Source organism: Trachemys scripta, chromosome 10, assembly GCF_013100865.1.
Source record: "Trachemys scripta elegans isolate TJP31775 chromosome 10, CAS_Tse_1.0, whole genome shotgun sequence".
In the NCBI taxonomy this organism is placed as follows: Eukaryota; Metazoa; Chordata; order Testudines; family Emydidae; genus Trachemys; species Trachemys scripta.
Window position 1 is genome coordinate 66,682,762 of NC_048307.1, and position 21,968 is coordinate 66,704,729.

The following is a 21,968-nucleotide window of genomic DNA, read 5'->3' on the forward strand; positions in this document are numbered from 1 at the left end:
TCCCAGGGAATTTAATGGAACAAGTAATTAAAGAAATCATCTGCAAACACTTGGAAGGTGGTAAGGTGATAGGGAATAGCCAGCATGGATTTGTAAAGAACAAATCATCTCAAATCAATCTGATCGCTTTCTTTGATAGGATAACGAGTCTTGTGGATAAGGGAGAAGCGGATGATGTGGTATACCTAGATTTTAGTAAGGCATTTGATACGGTCTTCCATGATATTCTTATCGATAAACTAGGCAAATACAATTTAGAAGGGGCTACTATAAGGTGGGTGCATAACTGGCTGGATTACCATACTCAGAGAGTAATTATTAATGGTTCCCAATCCTGCTGGAAAGGTATAACAAGTGGGGTTCCGCATGGGTCTGTTTTGGGACTGGCTCTGTTCAATATCTTCATCAACGACTTAGATATTGGCATAGAAAGTACACTTATTAAGTTTGCAGATGATACCAAACTGGAAGGGATTGCAACTGCTTTGGAGGATAGGGTCATAATTCAAAATGATCTGGACAAATTGGAGAAATGGTCTGAAGTAAACAGGATGAAGTTTAATAAAGACAAATGCAAAGTGCTCCACTTAGGAAGGAACAATCAGTTTCACACTAGGAAGGAGTACAGCAGAAAGGGATCTAGAGGTTATAGTGGACCGCAAGCTAAATATGAATCAACAGTGTGATGCTGTTGCAAAAAAATCAAACAAGATTCTGGGATGCATTAACGGGTGTGTTGTGAGCAAGACACGAGAAGTCATTCTTCCGCTCTACTCTGCACTGGTTAGGCCTGAACTGGAGTATTGTGTCCAGTTCTGGGCACCGCATTTCAAGAAAGATGTGGAGAAATTGGAGAGGGTACAGAGAGGAGCAACAAGAATGATTAAAGGTCTAGAGAACATGACCTATGAAGGAAGGCTGAAAGAATGGGGTTTGTTTAGTTTGGAAAAGAGAAGACTGAGAGGGGACATGATAGCAGTTTTCAGGTATCTAAAACCTGAAAGGAGGAGGGAGAAAACTTGTTCATCTTAGCCTCTAAGGATAGAACAAGAAGCAATGGGCTTAAACTGCAGCAAGGGAGGTTTAGGTTGGACATTAGGAAAAAGTTCCTAACTGTCAGGGTGGTTAAACACTGGAATAAACTGCCTAGGGAGGGTGTGGAATCTCCATCTCTGGAGATATTTAAGAGTAGGTTAGATAAATGTCTATCAGGGATGGTCTAGACAGTATTTGGTCCTGCCATGCGGGCAGGGGACTGGACTCGATGACCTTGCGAGGTCCCTTCCAGCCCTAGAATCTATGAATTAATTCAGTATGGCTTAGTGGGGTTTTTCCTTCATTTTTTTTCCCCCCTTTTCAATCACTTCTTCACTTGGGCTCAGTTTAAATCCAATCTTATCAGTTGATGAGTCCATATCCTATACAGCTGGAAGCATAAACCAGATCTCAGGTCTTCCATACTCTATCTCAGAGTTTAGGCGGAGAGCATTAGGCTAAGATGGGCATATACCCCTGGGTCTGTGGTGGAAGAGAATTGGCTGAAGTTTTTCTCTTTTGTTAGAATCGGACTGAGAGAAATCATTCCCCCCTGCTGTTCCTTTTTAGAGTGGGGCGAAATAGTATCCCATTGAAGGGAGTATGCATATAGCAGATGTTGGTGGCTTTGTGTAAAGACTTGTCTGAAAAATGGAAGCCCGCAGGTGGGAGAGCAGAAACATTGAGAGAGTGTGGACAGTGCTTGTCTTTCATGGAGAGAGCAGTCATTTATCTAGGAGTTGGGGATGAATGCTTCTGGGAAACAGGTGTGCAAGGCAGTGTTTCCTGGGAGAGAGTGGGTCTCTCTCTGGAAGTAAAATGTGTAGTTAGTGTCTCTACATGGGGAGAAAGTCACTAGATACTGCTGTCATTGGAGACAAAAGAGAAACTGGCCATCAGCAGCCTTTTTTTACTTCTCTCTTCAGAAATCTTCCTAAGCAGAGGCTTGTGGCATACACCAGCCCATGTGCCTCTTGTTCCTCTTTGGCATATACTTCCATATCAGTAACATTGGGGGTTTCCCTTATCTGCCTATCTGGGTGGGGTTTTTAGCCACATTTAAGAATAACTGTGATGTGACACAGTTCTTGGAGAAAGGATAGCTCTGTAAATAGAATTGAGTTACCAGTTAGACGATTATGTTGCCAAATAAACTATAACTGGATTTTTGTTTACATATTTTAATATCTCTGCTATCCTCCCCTGCTTCTGCCCCAACTCCTACTTACTCTACAGTTTGTGCTCTCCCACACCCTCCTCTTTCAGCCCCCTCCACTCCTCTGCCCTGGCTTCTTCCCTGTCCACTCTGAGCACCTCACTAGGTACTTGCTGACCTGAGCCTTTTCCAGATCCTGTAGTCACTTACTCCCCTAACCCTCCAAACTTCTGTCCCCTCAATCCCGCACTACACCCATCCTTTAAACTGCTTCTGTCCCCCTGGGAGTCGTCTTGAGAGGAGGGGCCTTGACAACCCTTTCCCCACTACAGGCTGCTGGGGGTGACTGGCTGGCCTGTGCCCCATCTTCTTTCTTCAGGGTAGCTGCCAAGGAGAGCCACTGCCCCTCAATTTGATGAGATACCACTATCCGGGGAGGCATTCTTCCCTGTCTGCTGGTCCAGTGCATCGGGCTCCCACACTTAGCCAGCTGAGCTCTACAAGCCAGCCTTTTTAAAGGCAGAGGCGGAAAGCCACATCCACAGCAGGCTGGGGATTCCCTTTGGAGGTGGCCCATATATGAGCAGAGGGAATTCTCTGACACTGAGGCCTGGTCTACACTTGGGGGGGATTCGATCTAAGTTACGCAACTTAGGCTACATGAATAACGTAGCTGAAGTGGACGTACTTAGATCGACTTACCGTGGTGACTTCACTATGGTGAGTCGACTGCTGCCGCTCCCCGGCCGAATCTGCCTGCGCCTCTCGCTGAGCTGGAGTACAGGAGTCGACAGGAGAGCGCTCAGGGATAGATCGCTGTCCACCGATCTGGCCGGTAGTGAAGACACACCCTAAGAAAAGGATTTGAAAGGGGCTTGAATGAGGGCTTCCTGCAGGATTAGGGCAAGGCCCACAAAAAGGTAAGGGGGGGGACTAATTTCCTTTTGGGGGAAAAGGGTGGCAGTTAGGGGTGCACTTAGTGCGGAATGAGGGGCATGTCTACACTTAAAACGTTAGAGCAGCACACCTGCAGCTGTGCCGTTGTACTGCTTCAGTGTAGACACTGCCTATGCCAATGAGACGGGTTTGCCATCAGCGCAGGTAATCTACCTCCCAAAGAGGTGGTAGCTAAATTGATGGAAGAATTCTTCTGTCAACCTAGTACTGTATGTCGGGGGTTAGGTTGGCATAGCTATGTCTCTCAGGAGTGTGGATTTTCCCCTGAGAGAGGCTGGGGAAATAGAAAGTGGAAACAGCTTTTTTTTGGGGGGGGTGGAGCCACATGTTGTATGCAGGACTCAGACTATATTCAAGTGTCAAAAATCCAATAAAATACAACTCTACCCCGATATAACACAAATTCAAATATAACGCAGTAAATCAGTGCTGGGGGGGGGGCTGCACACTCCGGTGGATCAAAGTGAGTTTGATATAGCGCAGTTTCACCTAGAACGCAGTAAGAATTTTTGGCTCCCGACGACAGCATTATATCGGGGTACAGGTGTATGAGGTGTCACTTCATTTATTGGGAAACCTATGAAGCTAATGTGTCTTTAAGAAACATGTTAAAATCGGCACATCTTGAAAATATGCTTCTCCAGATTTGTAAGCCACTAACTTAAAACCAGGCCTCACAGGAAGTATGTAATACACTTAGGAAATTCTTTTTCCTGTTGATTTTGTAAGATAACTTTTGCCTTTTCAGCATGTCAGCATTTGTAGATACATTGGCCTTGGGATTGGGGGGAGTGTGATGTCTGACAGGGAAAATTTCACAAGCGTCCCATACCATGAGAGAGGTAGTTTGCCTGTATGGTTAAAGGGTTTTAGTTGTTTTGTTTGGTGCAACACTTCAACAGTTTCAGTGTAATTATGTCTTCTGGTAAGGGGTAAATATGGAGCACCTTTGTATTATATCCTTGAAGAAATGTTACTTTTAATGACACTGCTTTCTTTCTCTTTCCCTCCCTGTTTAATTATGGACTGTAGAGGCAGAAAAACTGGTGGTTGACTGACTGGATTTTGCTGACAATAATGTTGTTGCAGACACTTAATGAGATGGAACAAGTTCCAAAACACTTACCAGATCTTGTGCCTGTCAGTGACAGATATATTTTCAGTGGTTTTGAGTTCTTGGGCTAAATTCACTGCTGACTTAATCAGGAAAACACCACTAAAATCAGTGAGGCTGCTTTACACTAGAAAATTAGATTGACCCAGCTGTGTTGCTAGGGTGTGAACTGTCGCTCAGGGGTGTGGATTTTTAAGCCAGTCCAAGTCCCTGTCTAGACAGTAGTATATTGACGGATGAACCCTTCCTGTTGGCAAAGGTAGTGTCTACACTGAGCGCTACAGCGGCACAGCTGCAGCTGGGCTGTTGTAGTATTTCAAGTGTAAACTAGCTGTTACTCTGGTTTTATACTAATGCAGATGGTAGCAGAGTTTGGACCAGTGGCTTCTAAAACAGAAGGCATGAGAGGTTCCTTCCATTTAAGACTGTTCTTTTAGAGCTAACTTGGACTTTTTTGTTGGAATATTTTCTTTAAAGTTTGACCCTCCCTTTTCTCAAAAACAGAGATTAATAGAAGGAATTAAATATTTCATCCTGACCTATTGTGGAACAACAGCATGGACCTATAGAAAAGTAAAGTCTTGGGGGAGAATTTCAAAGGATATGATGGGAATTTGGTATACCATTTTCTTTCAACTTCGTATTTTTCTGCAGTAATAGTATTATGAAAGATCAGAATAAATACTCAAGTTTTTTTCTTTTCAGCTATCAAATTTTAATGTTCTGCCTGATCTACCCTTACAGCTATGTGGGTTATTTTCCAAATAAAACCAGCTTCAGCAAGTTAGTTCAGCATATGCCCAGCTTTTGAAGTCTGTGGCTCTATTCACATGCTTAAAGTTAAGCATGTGATTAATTACCTTGCTGAATTGGGCCACCAGTGACTACTTAAATCTTAATACAACAAAAATTGGGCGTAAGGTAAGCACTTTGTTTTGAAGTCTACGTTCAGCGTCTATAACTGAAATTTTTTTTGTCTATACAGTGAGGATTTAAAGGCAGTGGTAAGCCCTGAAGACAGAGAAACAAGAAGAAAGAAAGAGGAAAACGTTACTTTCACCCCTCTAACGGTTATCATATTTGTGGTAATCTGTTGTGCCATGCTACTCTTACTTTATTTCTTCTACAAATGGCTAGGTAAGAAATAATATATAATCTCATTTGATTTCTTATTTAAATATATTTTCTCCTTGAATGCCATTGTTAAGTTTTTTATGGAATTTAGTTTTATTTCAGAGTCGGAGTCAAAGTTCAGCTAACTTTTTTTTTCTTTTTAAATAACTCCCCCCTCAATTTACTGAGGGAGCAGAGTAAGGTGAGTTATTTATTTAAAAAAAAAAACAGGGGGAGGGGAATGGAGAGGGGGCAACGTCTCTCTCTCTCTCTCTCTCTCTCCATGTCTCCCCCCACCTGCCAATTTGTTTCTCCATTAAGGTTGCCAAGGCAATAGTTATTTTGGATAAAGTATATGTGAGAGACGGTCCCTTGCCTTGATGGTGGTTTAAAAAAAAAAAAAAAAAAAGTAGTAGAGCATACGATACCCCTTGCTCATCCTTGTAGAGGGAACATGGTAGCTGAATACTTGGAGCAACTGCTTACCTACATTAATGAGTTGTATCTAAACTCGCTTTGGATTTGTAGTTTCATCAGACTCCTTGTAGTAGGGCCAAATGGCCTAAGTAAACCGGGTCTAATTGGACAGAGTTGGACATGCTACCAATGACATAGTTATCTTCCAGATGATGCAATCCCAAGGAAACTTTTGCGTGATCCCCTACTATTTTTTCCCTGCCTCATTCTGTGGGTTGTGTAGTGAATGAAGCTGGTGTCTGCAGGATCCCTGCCTCATTTGTTACAGAAGCTGGAAGGGGTGTAGTGATTAAGCAAGGGATAGCAGGAAGAGAAAAGATGGTCTGGTGATTAAGGCAGTTGAATGCTGCCCTGGAGAACTGGATTTTATTCCTGCCTCTGCCACAGAGTTCTGTGTGATATTGAGTGTAACTGGGTGGTCTATCCCTTTTACAGCCAGGAACCTGAGGCCAGCCAGCTCTGTTCTTAGGGAGAGCCCCTTGAACAGCATCAGGACCTGGTAGAAATAATTTCAGACCCAGCTGGGAAGGGATTAGGTGATTGCCTGATGGATACCTGATTCCTATAAAGGCTGGAGGAGCTACAGGAAGGAGATTGGCTCCTATGTCAGGCCCTAGAGCAGTGGGACTACCCAGGCCTATAGGAAGAGTTGCCGGGGCAGAGATGATCTGGCAAAAAGTCCCTTTGTCAGGGGAAAGTTAGTTGATGGATTTATGTTGAATTGGTTTATTTTGTGGTTTTCTGAAGATCATCAGTGCACCCAATAAATGGTGTCCTGAAGAAAGGGCCTGAACAAACTCTGGGCATGGCGTTAATCCTTCCTGGGCTGGGGAAATGTCTTGCCCAAAATTTCTATATGTGGCCACTGTGTGTTCCTGATTTTCTGGGTTGCCAACTTGAAACTCCTGGGATCTGATTTGCAGAAGTACTGAGTATTCACAACTGCAACAGAAGTTCATGGGAGTTCTTTTCTGAACACACTAAGTACTATAAATGCAAAGTACTTGGAAAAATTAAGTTCTAGGTGTGATGGGATCTCTGGGGTGCAGCCTGGGACTGTGGGACCGCTGTGCTCCCTTAACTCTCCAGCATGGGCTGTCTCTCACAATGCTTTGCTAGTAACGAGCAGCAAACCCCTCCAGGTGCTATCATCACTCAGCACAACCACATGTGGACCCCAAACCCAGCTAGATTGCTTGAATGCTCCTAGAGCCACTCATGAATCACACAGAGAAAGGCACCAGCCAAATCCCCCCAGCTTTGTACCTCAGGAATGTACCATCTTGCATTGCTCAAGATGAGCAGTGCAGATTTATTAATTGGTTCACCACTACATCGATTGAAAGTGGATATACACCAGCCTTAGTAAACCTGAGCAAACACCCTTACCAAACACTTCAGGCAAACTCACTGGTAAAGATAAACAGTTAAATTTATTGACTACAGAAGATACTTTTTCCCTATCACTTATAATCACTTAAAAACTAAGAGTTAGATACCAAAAGAAAAGAAAATATAAGCAGGCAGTCTAAAATCTCAACCCTATTAGACTGGGTAACATCTAGATCAGGGGTCAGCAACCTTTCAGAAGTGGTGTGCCGAGTCTTCATTTATTCACTCTAATTTAAAGTTTCGCGTGCCAGTAATACATTTTAACATTTTTAGAAGGTCTCTTTCTATAAGTCTATAATATATAACTAAACTATTGTTGTATGTAAAGTAAATAACGTTTTAAAAATGTATAAGAAGCTTCATTTAAAATGAAATTAAAATGCATAGCCCCCTGGACTGGTGGCCAGGACCCGGGCAGAGTGAGCGCCACTGAAAATCAGCTCGCATGCCGTCTTCGGCACACGTGCCAAAGGTTGCCTACCCCTGACCTAGATTAATCAGTTTCTCACCCCACTGGATATTGCAGTTCACAGTACACAGATCTCACTCTTGAAACCTGGGCCAGTCCCCTCTGTTGGAGTCTTCAGTTTCTGAGTGTCCTTGTTGCTTGCAGCGTAGGTGGGGGAAGGAGAAAGGCCGAGACGTTGGCCTTTGTGTTCTGTTTATATCCTTAGTCCACGTGCTTGGAGAACACAAGTCCAGGTATTTCTGGTGGGCATTGCTGAGTCTCCAAGCAAAGTTGAGCAATTCCCCTTATGCAGTGTGGCCTTATGCAGGTGAATCATTGAATTGTAATTCCCTTGCTGGACAATGGCTGTTGATGGTTGTGCCTCAGTTCGCCATGTGCAAAATGGGGATGGTAGTACCACCTTAGCTCACAGGGAGGTTAAAATTAATTAAAGTGTGTAATAGCTAAGATGATATGATGAAAGCAGTAACTTCACCCACGTGTAAAGTTGCACAGGTGCATTGATTCTTGTAGGTTAAGGCCCAGAGATGTCTAAATGGAAGAAGGATTTTTTGGTATTTGATCATTTTTATGGTACTATAAGAGGAAATTATTTTGAGGTACATAGTAGAACACACATTTAGGCTTGAATAAATAATATTCATGCAACACTGTCTACAAATATATTAATTACATAATTAATAAATGTATTTTGCTATAAATATTCTTTTGAGGAAAATCATATGCATATTAAGCCTGGTTATATGTAACTGACTCATGAGAAACCTATTGTGTAAATCCTTATTCTACACACTGATGTCTTTGTGATGCTCTGCTCAGGACAGGGCTGCCCAGAGGATTCAGGGGGCCTGGGGCAAAGCAATTTCGGGGGCCCCTTCCATAAAAAAAAGTTGCAATACCATAGAATACTATATTCTCGTGGGGGCCCTTGTGGGGCCTGGGGTAAATTGCCCCACTTGCCCCCCACCCTGCCCCCAGGTGGCCCTGGCTCAGGACACCCAGAAGTGGAAGCCACTGTGTTAACTCTTTGCCTCAGCAAGTGAGAGTTGTGCTAAACTCTTGTCAGCTCCCTGACAGTCCAGGCTGTCTGCCTTGCCAACAAATTCCTTGAGATTCTGCCAGGCTAAACATTGCTTTGCAGGTAACAAGCAGTGAACCCCAAGTTCCTAAGTTGCCCAGAGACATCTCCCTCTCAGAAATTATTAAATTTGCTGCCTCCAAAGAGACAGGGCACAAATCCGCCTGTTAGCTTACCTGAAAATTCACACTTTCTTCAGTACAACAGCATTGAGGTTTATAGTTTATGTAAAACTAAGAGTAAGTTGAGTGATTTAAGTGATACTAAACAAGAGTAAAAGAGACAGGTATGGTTACAAACAAAACAAAAACCATGCTTTCTAGTGACTAAAATTAAATTTTTAGCAAGTTACAATCTTTGCCTATTCAGTTTTCTCACTTGCATCAGGTTACCAGCATCTCTAGCTCCCCAGGCTGGAGGAGCCAATTTTCACAGAATCCTAGGATGCTGTCCCCTTTGTTCCCTAAGTGATGAAAACTAAAATGTCTTTTTGCTCTCCTCGTATTTCCTCAAAGTCCATTGTCTTTGTCCCACAGTGTGCTCACTTAGCTATTTTCTGCTTAACTTGATTGCTTTGTTTGCGTTATATATACATGTACTTTCATTGTCCTCTGCTGATCAGACAGGTAAATCCCCATTCCTTTGTCCAGGGCAGGCTTGTTTTATGCACTGTCTCTCAAATATGTTTTAAGAACATATTTTCAGTACGCATACATAATTCTTTATACACAACCCATACATACATCATGCAATGAAATTCCTGACCAGTGCATCACTAGTTTACATACAATATCTTACAAGATGCCTTTTGGAAACACTAGGATGGCAGTATGTTGAGGATAGTGAGTGTGTCAGGCCTGTTATGGAGATATCCCATCTCCTAGAACTGGAAGGGACCCTGAAAGGTCATCAAGTCCAGCCCCCTGCCTTCACTAGCAGGACCAAGTACTGATTTTGCCCCAGATCCCTAAGTGGCCCCTTCAAGGATTGAACTCACAATCCTGGGTTTAGCAGGCCAATGCTCAAACCACTGAGCTATCCCTCCCCCCAAATGAGTTATGAGTTACAGTATAGTGGGCCCTGTGCCAGTGGGCATTGAGGGGCTCGGAGGGGCACAGGCTTGGTAGAGCATAATAGGTCCTTTAGTGTTTAATCCAACTATTGGGCATGTCTGTGAAGTATCTATTTCTATCAAAGTCTAACTTTCTTAGCTGCTCTTATTGAAGTAAGTGGGAGTTTCACCACTAACTTCCATGGCAACAGGCATGAACCCTTCATTTGGTAGGATAAGACTGACTGGGAAACAGTGTAACTACAAATAATTATTATGTCTTATTTGCTTGTTCACTTTTTCTATTTTTCTGTTGCCTCTCCAAAACTCTAGGGACTTCTCAAAATTTGAAACGCAGAATTAATAACACACAATTTTTAGTATAATATTCTAGTTCATCATTTTTTTTCCAAGTGAGAGACACCTAGTTAAATAGAGTATCTTTAATTTCCTATCTCATAAGAACCCACCTGAATAACTTTCAGTGCTCAGCTCCAGAGGCGCCGACTTTCTGATTTCCTGTGGGGTGCTCTGTCCCTGTCTCCACCCACACTCTACCCCTTCCCCCAAGACCCCACCCTGCCCTGCCTCTTCCCGCCCTGCTTCTCCCCATTCCGCCCCCTCCCCTGAGTGTGCCCCACCCTCCCCTTCCACTGCCTCCTGCCTGCCGCTGAACACCTGATCAGCAGCAGGTGGGAGGTGCTGTGCGTGAGGGGGAGGAGCTGATTGGCAGGGCCCACCGGTGGTTGCTGAGCACCCACTGTGGTTTTTTTTGTGGGTGCTCCAGCCCTGGAGCACCCACAGAGTAGGTGCCTATGCTCAGCCCCTCCACCTGTGAAATCCCAGCTTTCCTAAATATCTGCAAGAAAAGTTGAGTCCTGGAGTGTGCACACAAGGTTTACAAATCTAGGCTCTGATGTTCCAAGGATGGGGTTGTTCTATTTCTTAGTGGCATTGGTGCAAAGAAACCCATGTGTGAGCATGAACTTTATCTTTCCTTTAAAAATGATGTTTAAAACGTTAAAATTCAAGTCTCTAGTTGATAGGAATTTTTACAGCATGGTACAGACCTTTGAAGTTTCAGTATTTGTTTTATTGAAAACCTGTTGATACAATCTTGACTTAAAGAGGCATGAGTAATGTCACTATTCTGTTACTGTTGTCACAGGTATTTCCTAGCTCTTGGCTCCTTCCTGCCAGAGCATCTTTGTGTTATATACATTTTGTCACTTATTTATTTTTCATTTTTCTTCCTTCTAGTGTATGTAATAATATCAGTTTTCTGCTTGGCATCTGCAATGAGCCTGTACAACTGTCTTTCTGCACTAATTAGAAAAATATCATTTGGGCAATGCAGGTATTGTACATCTCTTTACCTTCTTATGGTTTATTTGCTTTGGATATTTTTCTGTAGCTACTAAAACTGCTGGGAGGAAATGTGCTAATGGTTTGAGAAACTACTGTAAGCTTTAAGCTTGCAGCTGCTTATGTACTGTATTCAATATTTTAGATTTATAACACAAAGTAAGGGTGCCTAGGGGGTGAGATGCGGCTCTTTTTAATAAAACTTTAAAAATGCAAAACTTTAAAGTAATGGTTCCTGAGTAGTCCTTACTTACTTCATTAGGACTACTGTATCAGCAAGGAATACTAGCATAAAGAAATCTGGGACCCTGCAAAACCCATGGCTGAACAAACACACCTATGCTTTCTTGGCAGCAGTGGTGGGTTTAAATTATAATGTCTGAGATGTACTTTTCAAGCCGTGTGTTATGGTCATATGGTCTTATCTGTTTTCAGACATGCTGTGGAATTAGTGGTGAGCATGGAACTGCATGTATGGCATGTAAATGAGTCTGCCTGATTGCACATTCTTCCTATTCCACCAGTCTCATTTGCGCTACATTTAATTATAATTTTCTCTCTTTAACCTGTTAAAAATGTTCCATGAACATTTCAAGCCATAACAGTCCTTCATTTGCACTGTTCTGTTAAATATTTTTTATTTCTCCAAGTTTCTATAATATACCGAAAGTCATCCAAGCTGTGTTTTGGATGCCTATCCCATAAATCTAAAATGCAAAACAAGCAAAGGATTGCCCATAGGTACCCATGCCTTTTGTTTTCTCCTGGGCTGTTGAGAGCTTTGCAGTGTGATTACAAAGTTAATAAATCTGGACTCTGGCGGAGCAAGTGGGCAGAGTGAGTTTCAAAATGAAGGACTCCTCATAGAGAGAGTGCAGGGCCGGCTCCAGGCACCAGCTTAACAAGCAGATGCTTGGGGTAGCCAAGGGAGAGGGGCGGCACATGCAGCAATTCGGGGGCTGCAGGTTCCTCACTCCCTCGAGGAGTGAAGGACCTGCCGCCGCCGATCGTGGCTTTTTTTTTCTTTTTCTCCCCAATTGCTGTCGCGATTGCGATCGCGGCTTTTTTTTTGCTGGAGCCGGCCCTGAGAGAGTGCCTTGTGAGCACCTCTGTTGAATTTAACTGTGTATTTTATTTGTTGTGTTATATTGTAGGCCTTTTTTTGTATTTAAGACAAATTAATTTAGCCATTTCATTTTTTAGGATTTCATGTTGCAACAAAAGTATTGAAGTGAGACTTATTTTTCTTGCTGGATTCTGCATAGCAACAGCTGTTGTTTGGGCAGTGTTTCGAAATGAAGATAGGTATGTGATGATTTTAGAAAAACTTTGTAAGATGTCATGACAATAACTCAAATATATAAATCACCTATCCATATAGAAAATCCTGCAGCACAGTGTCCTTTTTAAGTTTTTGTTGTTGTTAGTTTTTAAAAAGTATATAAAACTTCACTAAACTTAAACAGATGAATGAAAAGAACTGGTAAAATTAAAACAAACCTATACAAGTCATGTTTATATAGTTATTTGTAGTTACTAAATAAAGAAATTCATAGTGGTGTAAGGGGGAATCATAATTCCTTCTTACTTAACGGAAGAATAAATACTGAAAGAAGGAGAAGAAAGAAGGATGCAGAAACAGGAACATGTTACTTTTTTTGGAAAAGACTGACTAAGCGAACAGGTCTTCCGCTACCATCCTCAACTAAAAACAAGTCTCTTGATCCTGATGACTTGAAGCCTTGTGCAGAACAACCTATAAGGCTAATTTTAGCCTCAAAGAAGGAAAGCTAAAGGAGCTGGCATACCACAGGTTGGCACAAAGTATAGCTCTACTAGTGTATGTAGCTGAGGTTTTTGGGGGAAAGGAGAGTGTGCGTGGGGGAGGGGCGGTGGCAGCTGATTCATCAGTATCTTCCCATCCAGTTCATCTTTGCAGTTGATGTACTCTACAGCATGCTGGTCAGGGGAGTCTGACAATTCTATCAGAGGAGGTTGCTCATGTGTAAATGGGCCATCTTGAAATAAGTCTCTTTATTTTGTAATTAACATTGCTTCCTAACAGCTAACTTACTGAAAATAATCTTCATATTGCAGAGTGGATTGTTTACACGTAAGCTCAGTGCTGCAGTTTATAAAGACAAATTCTACCTATTAGTGCTTTCCCAGTGGCTTAATTGAGGAAGGAAATGAGGAATTCCTGAGTTAATTTTAGTATGAGTAAGGAAATAGATCTCAGTACTTCACCTTCCTGGCATTGCAATGATTTAAGGCCTACTTAAATGGACATGGTGAACTTGAAATCTCCTCTTAAAATAAGTTCAAAGTAGTTTTGGGTACTGCCCTAGCACCTGAGTTCCCCTGGCCATTTTTGTGGGGCTTACAATCATATTTTCCTATTGTTTAAAAGCTTTCTTCTCCCTCACACAGTTGGGGAAACTTACTAAAAAAGATTCCAATCCTGAAACTTCTTTTGAGTTAGTTGACTGCTGCAGCCCTGCAGATTTCCACTGAAGCTCAGCATAGGCATAGCAGCCTACCCATTTCCAAGGAGTTGCAGGAATGAAGCCTAATTGCTTATACATGGCGAATAAGAAACTGACTATATACAAAACTGAATATTTTTGCTCCTTTTCCCATTAAAGTCATCTTAAGTATTACCTGTTATAATAGCAGATAAAAGACTTACAGTTAGAAGTGTGACTTTTATAAGTTAAGATAATGTTCCATTAATGAACATCGATAAGTAGGTATAAAAACTAGACTCCAGTCATCGTTATAATATCTCGCTGTAAGATTGTAGAATTTGGTTTTTCTTCCAACAAGACCAAACAAACCTGCAGTACTCTGAAAATATAGAAAAATAAAATGTAAAGAAGGTTCATTTTTTATTTGTAGGTGGGCTTGGATTTTACAAGATATCTTGGGAGTTGCTTTCTGCCTAAACTTTATTAAAACACTGAAAATGCCCAACTTTAAGGTACAGTAAACAGTTTACCTAAATAAAGCATGTTGATATGCACATAGAAATACTAGTAACTGGAGGTAAATTAAAGAATGAAAAAGAATGTTTCCTTTTTTCCCAAACCATTAAAGTTAGCAAAAGGACTCAATAGAATGTTGTTCTTATAAATCATAAACTAAAACTACCAATAGAAAATGTTTTCATAAATTTTATGAGAGAATGTTAAAGATAACCCATAGGCATTTAGTAAATATTGATGTATTAATGATATTTATCATGCAGTCTTTGAAAACTTGTGTTTAATGTTTCCTTCTCTGTTTGCCAGTCATGTGTGATACTTCTAGGTCTTCTTCTTTTGTACGATGTATTTTTCGTCTTCATAACTCCATTTATCACCAAGGTAGGTCCACAGTTTTGATAAAGATTTGTGGTATGAATGCCTGCTGATGCATTTTATATTTTGTGCATTGAATTTTATGCATTTAAATATTGTCCAGACATGGCTACCATTCTAGACGCTCAAAGTCTGTTACTCCCAAGAGTTTGTCTATTAAGTGATTTCTCCTAAGTTTCTCAGTCTACCAACATCTTAATGAAAGGTTGCACAGGAATGTTTGTCTCATTAATTTAAACTTAGAAACAAAGGGGAAAGGATGGAAACAATGTAGCGAAAATAAGGTGGATCCAAGCTAAATGCAGCCTAGGAAGTGGGGATGAATAGCGGTAGATACATCCAAAGGGATTATAGTAGAAATAGGGAGGTAAGGAGCAATGATATAATGGGGGGGAACTAGTCTCAAGATGGTCATTAATCCTTCAAAAATGGGATCACAAAGTAAATTATTGTATATCTGTTTTGTGCTACAGCCCCCAAAAGCCTGCTCTGTTTTTACTTGCTATAGTTGACATTCTAATAAATGCTGTCAGTCATACAGCAGCCTGCTGTTTTTCAAATTCTCAATTTTATTACTGCACCCTGTCTAAATTCTGACTTTCATTACTGTACCCCATCTTTTGCTTTCAGACCCTTATGTATCAGTTGAGGTTTTGGTGCTTTGTAGAATGCTGATTCTTTAACTTGCTGTGGCACAAATTACTTGCAAGTACCCACATTTCAAAGTAGAAAGACCAAGTCTACAATGGCAGAGGAGTACATTGCTGACACATTCTTCAGCTAAATAACAACTTTAGCTGCTTTCATTAGAAAACAAACTCTAGTAGCCAGTTTAGATCTGACTGTTTTTAATACAAAACAAAAGCATAAATCTTTACTTCATTAATCTGTACACTTCACTGGAATTTGAACAACTTCTGTTTTGGATCAGTGCATTCCATTTTGAATGGGTTTGCTGGATAATGTCCTGGATAAAATAATCCTGCATACAATAATACATTAAGAGGATTATAGGACGTTGAGGTGCAAGCAGCAATTCTATGTTTAATATTGAAGTGTTACACTATATACTTAAGTAAGTATTAAATCACTAATTGAAAAATAACCTTAAATTTCAGAATGGAGAAAGTATAATGGTTGAAGTTGCAGCTGGTCCTTTTGGTAATAGTGAAAAGGTATGAATAGTCTTTTTCTGTATTATGAATATAATATGAATACACATGTGCAGGATATAACACTAACTGAATTAGCTATGGAAAGTGAGTAAATTCAAGTAGCTTTTAGGTATAACTTTCTCACAAAATATAGCCAGCTTTTGCTACTTTTGTTAAAGTATTAAATACCTGTTGACTTGGGTTTGATCCTAGAATGATGGAAACTTGGTGGAAGGCCCTGCTGAACGCTCAGCTCCCCATGAGAAAGTAAGGATTGTATTTCAGATATGTTCACTGGACTTTAAATTGCATCCTCTGAAAAGGCTATTCTTTTGGGGAAAACTTGACTGTCAAAATTGTCCTCTTCAGGGCCTGGTTATCATTGTTGGTCAATAGCTTCTAGTCAGGATAACAATGCATATCTAATATTCCCATTGCTTGTGGTTACATTGTTTTTAATTCTTTCATGTATATGATCTGTAAAATTGCAAATCCATTTTTTTCTACTCTTAATCTTAAAATCACATTTTAAACACTCAGTTTGTTGGTTCCTGTTTGCTTAATTCAGGTTCTTCCTAATTTGATGTTTTTCAGAAACTAGATGAATAAGTAGTTCTTATATAATTTTAATGTTTCTTTAAAAAAATTATATGATTTAGATTGAATTTATGTGGGATTTAAAAATATTGTTTTACAGTTACCAGTTGTTATTAGGGTACCTAGACTTGAATACTCTGCACTGACGTTATGTGGAACGCCGTTTTCACTACTGGGTTTCGGAGACATCATTGTACCAGGTAAAGAAATGTTTTTGTCAACTATAAACAAAATTATCTGTGAACCTTTTTCATAATAACCTGAGTTTCAAAGTGGATTTTCTATATTTCAGGCCTACTCCAGAGTTTAATACTGATTTCTAGCTTTTGATCTATATAAATGCATTGTAAAACAATCTGTATTTTTATAATACTCTGTAGTCTAAGTACAATTAGTATTTTAAGATTTGTAAAACAATCTGCTTTTATTTTTGTGTGTGTGTATACATACATACATACACACACACACACACACATACACACACACACACACATATATATATATATATATATATATATATTACACACACACATACACACACACAAGACAAGCCTTCTAATCTTCTGTAAAGTGCTGTGAGATCTACTGATGAAGATATATATATATAAAATTATTTTCATGGCACTTGTATTTGTAGAATATAGTTCCATTAATAATATAATAATCAGGATCAGTGATCTTAAATCAAGCTGGTTTTTACAGGAAATGTAACATGGCAAAGGATTATCATCACTTAATTTCTAATTATATGATGTATGGTACAATACAAAATCCTCATTTTAAAAGAGCAATGTATACTACATAAACCAAATTATTTCTAGTGTTTATAGAAGGAGAAAATATATTTGCCTTTTAATCAACATCATAATAATAATTCTCTCTCTTCATCAGTAGATCTCACAGCACTTTACAAAAGATTAGAATGCTTGTCTTGTGAAAACCTGAGTTCTGCATCTGGCTCCGCCATAGACTTTCTTTGAAACCTTGGGCAAATCACTTAACCTCTGACTTTCTCATCTGTAAAATATGAGTGTTAATTTTCTCTGCTGTACTGAGGCAAAATTTAATTAAAGTGTGTTGAGAGTCTTTGATGGAAGGCACTCCATACGTGCAAAGTTTGGGTGTTTGTTACCACTGTGTAGTGCAGATCTGTCGCTTATATTTAATTAAGTGCAAAGCACATTAACTCATTTAAATGGGGATATTGACTTTAGAGACAGGCTTATTCTAGAGTCATGTCTACATTGCGGGTGCTATAGCAGCATAGCTATATCATAGCCATGGCACTGTGACTCTGTACAGTAGATGCAGAGTACAGTGAAGGAAGGAGGTTTTCTGAGCAACAGGAGCGAGGTCAACAGAGGCATTCTTCTGTGGAACTAACTGTGTCTGCTCTGGGGTTAGGCCGACATAGCTACGGGAGTCAAGTGTGGATTTTTTACACCCCTGAGCACAGTAGCTATGTTGATGTAAGTTTTTAAGGGTAGGTCTACACTTATCTCCGGGTCCGGCGGTAAGCAATCGATCTTCTGGGATCGATTTATTGCGTCTTGTCTAGACGTGATAAATCGATCCCGGAAGTGCTCGCCGTCGACGCCGGTACTCCAGCTCGGCGAGAGGCGTACGCGGCATCGACGTGGGAGCCTGCCTGCCACGTCTGTACCCGCAGTAAGTTCGAACTAAGGTACTTTTGAATTCAGCTACGTTATTAACGTAGCTGAATTTGCGTACCTTAGTTCGAAGTGGGGGTTTAGTGTGGACCAGGCCTTAGTATAGACCTGGCCTAAGGTTTCTTAAATAAAACTAATTGTCTTCTAGCTGTCCACAGTATTTAACTTACAATTTTATAGTTAACTGTTTTCTTCCATATTGTTGTTGTTATGAGAAGTATGAATGTAAATTCATATTATGGCAACTTAAACTTCTTCCAATAAATACTTTCTCCATATTTTCTCTTTAGGTCTCCTGGTTGCCTATTGTCGAAGATTTGATGTTCAGACAAGATCGTCTTCTGTATATTATGTTTCCTGCACCATAGGTAAATAATTTTAATACAGTGTTTTGGCAAAGTGTATTTTTCTGTAAGCTGCTTTTGTGAGATTACTAGATCATTTTCTTCAATTTTACAAAAATGAATACTGCCAGTATTTTAATCTCTAGTTTTGTTTTACTTGTCTGTATCCGAGTTGCATCATTATAGAAATCAGTACTCTTGAAAACGTCAATGAATATTTAAAGTGCACTGAAATTACTATTATTGCACATTTACATAATCAAATGGAAAATACTGTAATAGCTATAGTATTAAGTCCTGTATGCAAGGGATATCTGTAATACATTGAGTGATGTAGTGCTGTATACTATTCAGTAGCTGTCCTGAATTTTTTTTAATAGCTTATGCTGTTGGCATGGTGTTGACTTTTGTTGTTCTGGCACTGATGAAGATGGGACAGCCAGCCCTTCTCTATTTGGTACCGTGTACACTCATTACCAGCTCACTTGTTGCCTGGAGACGCAAGGAGATGAAGAAGTTTTGGCAAGGTAGCAGCTATCAGGTAAGTAGAATACATTCAGATAGTCAAAACAGTTTTGTAACTTCGTGTGTATTCTTCCTAAAGTAAGTATGTGGTAATATATTAGTAGTCAGTCACTTTACATCTGTATTAGTAGTGCTTATTGCGTTTCTAAAAAAAAAAAATAAAGAAGCCTTTTGTAGAAGTTAAGTATATTTTAGTCTATAAGTCAACTTAATAGAACAAGATTTAAAGGAAAATACAGATATTTGGCTTAGTCCAGTAATATGAAAAATCAAAACAGATGACATTTTTCACATGAATACAATAGGAATTGTGCCAGAATGTGTATTATCTTCAGTATCTCTGAACCATCATCTTGATGCAAAGTGTTATCATTTGGAACACTGAATATGGCACTTAAATGTTAAATTGGAAACCAGTTTCCAGGCTGCAATAGTTTTGTACTAGAATACACTTGAAAAAAAATTGGAAACATATTAGAGTTGGTTTGACCAGTAGTTTAGAAACTAATTTCTAATGTTTTCTGCATTGGTCTTATGCTGTCATGATCACAAATGCCATTCTGCAACAAAGTGACCATTTGTGAGTGGGGGCTTAGAAATATCAATTACAATCAAAAACTTCTGTCTTACTGTGACAGCACAAAGAAGTTGTAAACTGGCACTTTGAGGATTTCCCCTGCCTAAATTGATCCTTTCTTGGGTGGTGAGAATGTCTCTGACCCTGCAATCTCTTGGGAGCTGTTGGCAGCTAGCATATATAAAAGGAGCCTTGATGTTACTCTGATTTATTCTGGGAACTGGCTCAGCAGTAGGACAATCCAAGAATACTGGGAGAACTTAAAGGGTCTTAAAGCCGTCTTTGTATCTCCTTCCACTGAGTTGTGTGATAGCTCGGCCAGATTATGGACCACTGTTTTCAAGAACAATTGATTTATGGCAAGAGAAGTTGCTCTTAACTTTCAGATAGCTGTGTTAAGGAAAGCAGGAAGAATTTTTTGTTGTTGTTGCTAATATTGGATGACACTCATCCAGATGTAGAGAGGTTACTTCCATGCCAGGTCAGCTCTACATTGCCTGTCTGCAATGTAGAGAGCAATAATTCTACACCAGCTTCATTTAACGTGGTGTGTATATTCTGGGTGCTGGGGGGAGGGAAGAAGTAACATCTCCTCACATAAATCCACTGGGTAGAAGTGCCTCATGACGGTGTGGCGGGATTTTGCTCAATACTCTAATGTATAGGCTGAAATAGGCTATGGAGAAACTGCATAGCCAGCCTGAATACATACTTATGTATGTACTTGCTCTCCCCACTCCTGTGGAGTTCCTTGTACAAAGCCCAATTGCGTAGGTTGCCTCTGGGAGTAGAGAGTTATAGTTAACTTCATTCCGAGAGAACAATATAATGTTCCTCGCTTAAATTGTTAGTATGTTTGGTCTAAAAACTTCTAGTTTTTTAGTTACCAAAATTTTCTCTCACACTTCCTCTAACAAAATTCATATTTATGTTGCCATAGTAATTATTTTATGTGCTTTTTCAACTGTGGGGTTTGTTTTTGTTTGTTTTTTTTAAGGATTAAAACTGCTCTGAACTTGGCTCTATTATTGGAGATTTAAACATTCTGTGTGATCTTAATGAGACATTTACTCAATTCCTTCTGTACAGTTTTAGGATTTCTTTGCCTTTATTTCACCCAATTTATTTTTTTCAGAGGATCTTATTCAATGCATCTTCAGATTCAGAGAATCCTGTATATCTCAGATCTTTATTGCATAGTTTAACTTCCTGCAGTATATGCATATTCTGTATTTTGAACTAGCAATGGTTTCTTTACATACCTTTTATTTTAAAAAATATATTGGGGCCAAATCTTCAGTCGCTAATGCTCAGTGCATTACAGGTGTGTTTACAGCCATCTTTCGGCTAACCTTCTCTTGAGGCCACGGGGGGCTGAAATAGCACTGGAATACATTAGCTGGAGTAGTCCTTACTGGGATGGAGGGGGACCCCGATGTACTTGCTGCACACGCTTTATGCCCGTGAGGATTTTCCCACACTGAGAAAATCCTCAACATCCCTTTTATAGCTAGTTTAATGTTCCTTTGTACTGTTTCAACAGGGCAAAGGGACCTTAGAAGATGCCTAGAATCTTGTAATGTATAATGTAAGCTATACTTAGTCATTTGACACAATAGCTCTGGTTTTCTAGATGCTGTTATCACTAAATAATTCTTTTGTTGTTAATTTGTCTTGAAACATTCCTGTTGTATATGACTGTAATAATGGAGTGAATTTCATTTAGGTGTTGGACTCCTCCAGGAAGCCTTTGCTACAAGGTGTGATATAGTCTTTTTAGTGCAATTTGTATTAATCTGCTCATTCGTTCTTTTCTTTTGCTTTCTTTTTTCAATTCTTTTTTGCATCTGCTTTCCTTCCATTTTTGGATATAATTCATTTAAAATATAAGGCAGATGAGAACTTCTGATTATATACTTTTAAGAAATATGAGAGTCATGAAGATTTCAGCCTTAATGTGGAATTTGAATAATCAGGCAAACTAATAACTGCATTAAAAATGAGTATTACTAAAGACTTTTTTGTTTTTGTTTTTCCCCAAAACAAATTGTACACATTTTCTTCCGGAACTTAGCTACCTTTTACTCAGGTAGGGTAATGGCGGCAGCAGCAGCCACTTTGCACTGCATTGCCACAGCAATAAAAACATGTCATGGAACTAACTGGAGGATGCCCTTCTGTTGTCTTTCCCCTAACAACCCCCATCCTTTGTCAAAATTAAAGTGTTCCGTTTTTTGACAGAGGGTGAGAATGTTTTAAGAATTCCAATATATAAAATGTTCTCATTGAAGACATATTACAAGAGTTATTCTGCTCTTTAGGCATCACCTTTTTCCTGAGAATATTGTTAGAACTTAGTCCAAATTCAGGGCACATGCAGGCTGAGAGCAAGTGGAAGCATGTTTCATAAGAGTGGAGCAGCCGTGTGTACCTCACTACTACTCAGTACTCCAGATCTCCATGGATGCCATGAGAGTCCCTGGATTGGTGTTTGATTACACTGCTTGCTAATCCTCACTGTGTGGTACCCCGCTG

The 21,968-nt window shown here is 39.9% G+C and overlaps 1 protein-coding gene across 3 annotated transcripts in view; it reads left to right on the top strand.

Moving 5' to 3' along the window:
- SPPL2A (signal peptide peptidase like 2A) overlaps nt 1-21,968 on the top strand; it is a 52,906-nt gene that overhangs the window by 19,790 nt on the left and 11,148 nt on the right. The window contains exons 6-16 of one of the 3 annotated variants that reach the window (XM_034783416.1): nt 5,248-5,399; nt 11,103-11,199; nt 12,411-12,512; nt 14,106-14,187; nt 14,498-14,572; nt 15,685-15,741; nt 15,934-15,987; nt 16,418-16,517; nt 18,278-18,355; nt 18,712-18,872; nt 21,160-21,193. In XM_034783416.1, coding sequence (XP_034639307.1) covers nt 5,248-5,399; nt 11,103-11,199; nt 12,411-12,512; nt 14,106-14,187; nt 14,498-14,572; nt 15,685-15,741; nt 15,934-15,987; nt 16,418-16,517; nt 18,278-18,355; nt 18,712-18,872; nt 21,160-21,193 — 992 coding nt within the window. The remainder of the gene's footprint in view (nt 1-5,247; nt 5,400-11,102; nt 11,200-12,410; nt 12,513-14,105; nt 14,188-14,497; nt 14,573-15,684; nt 15,742-15,933; nt 15,988-16,417; nt 16,518-18,277; nt 18,356-18,711; nt 18,873-21,159; nt 21,194-21,968) is intronic. The other 2 variants (XM_034783415.1, XM_034783417.1) reach the window with 2 other exon arrangements.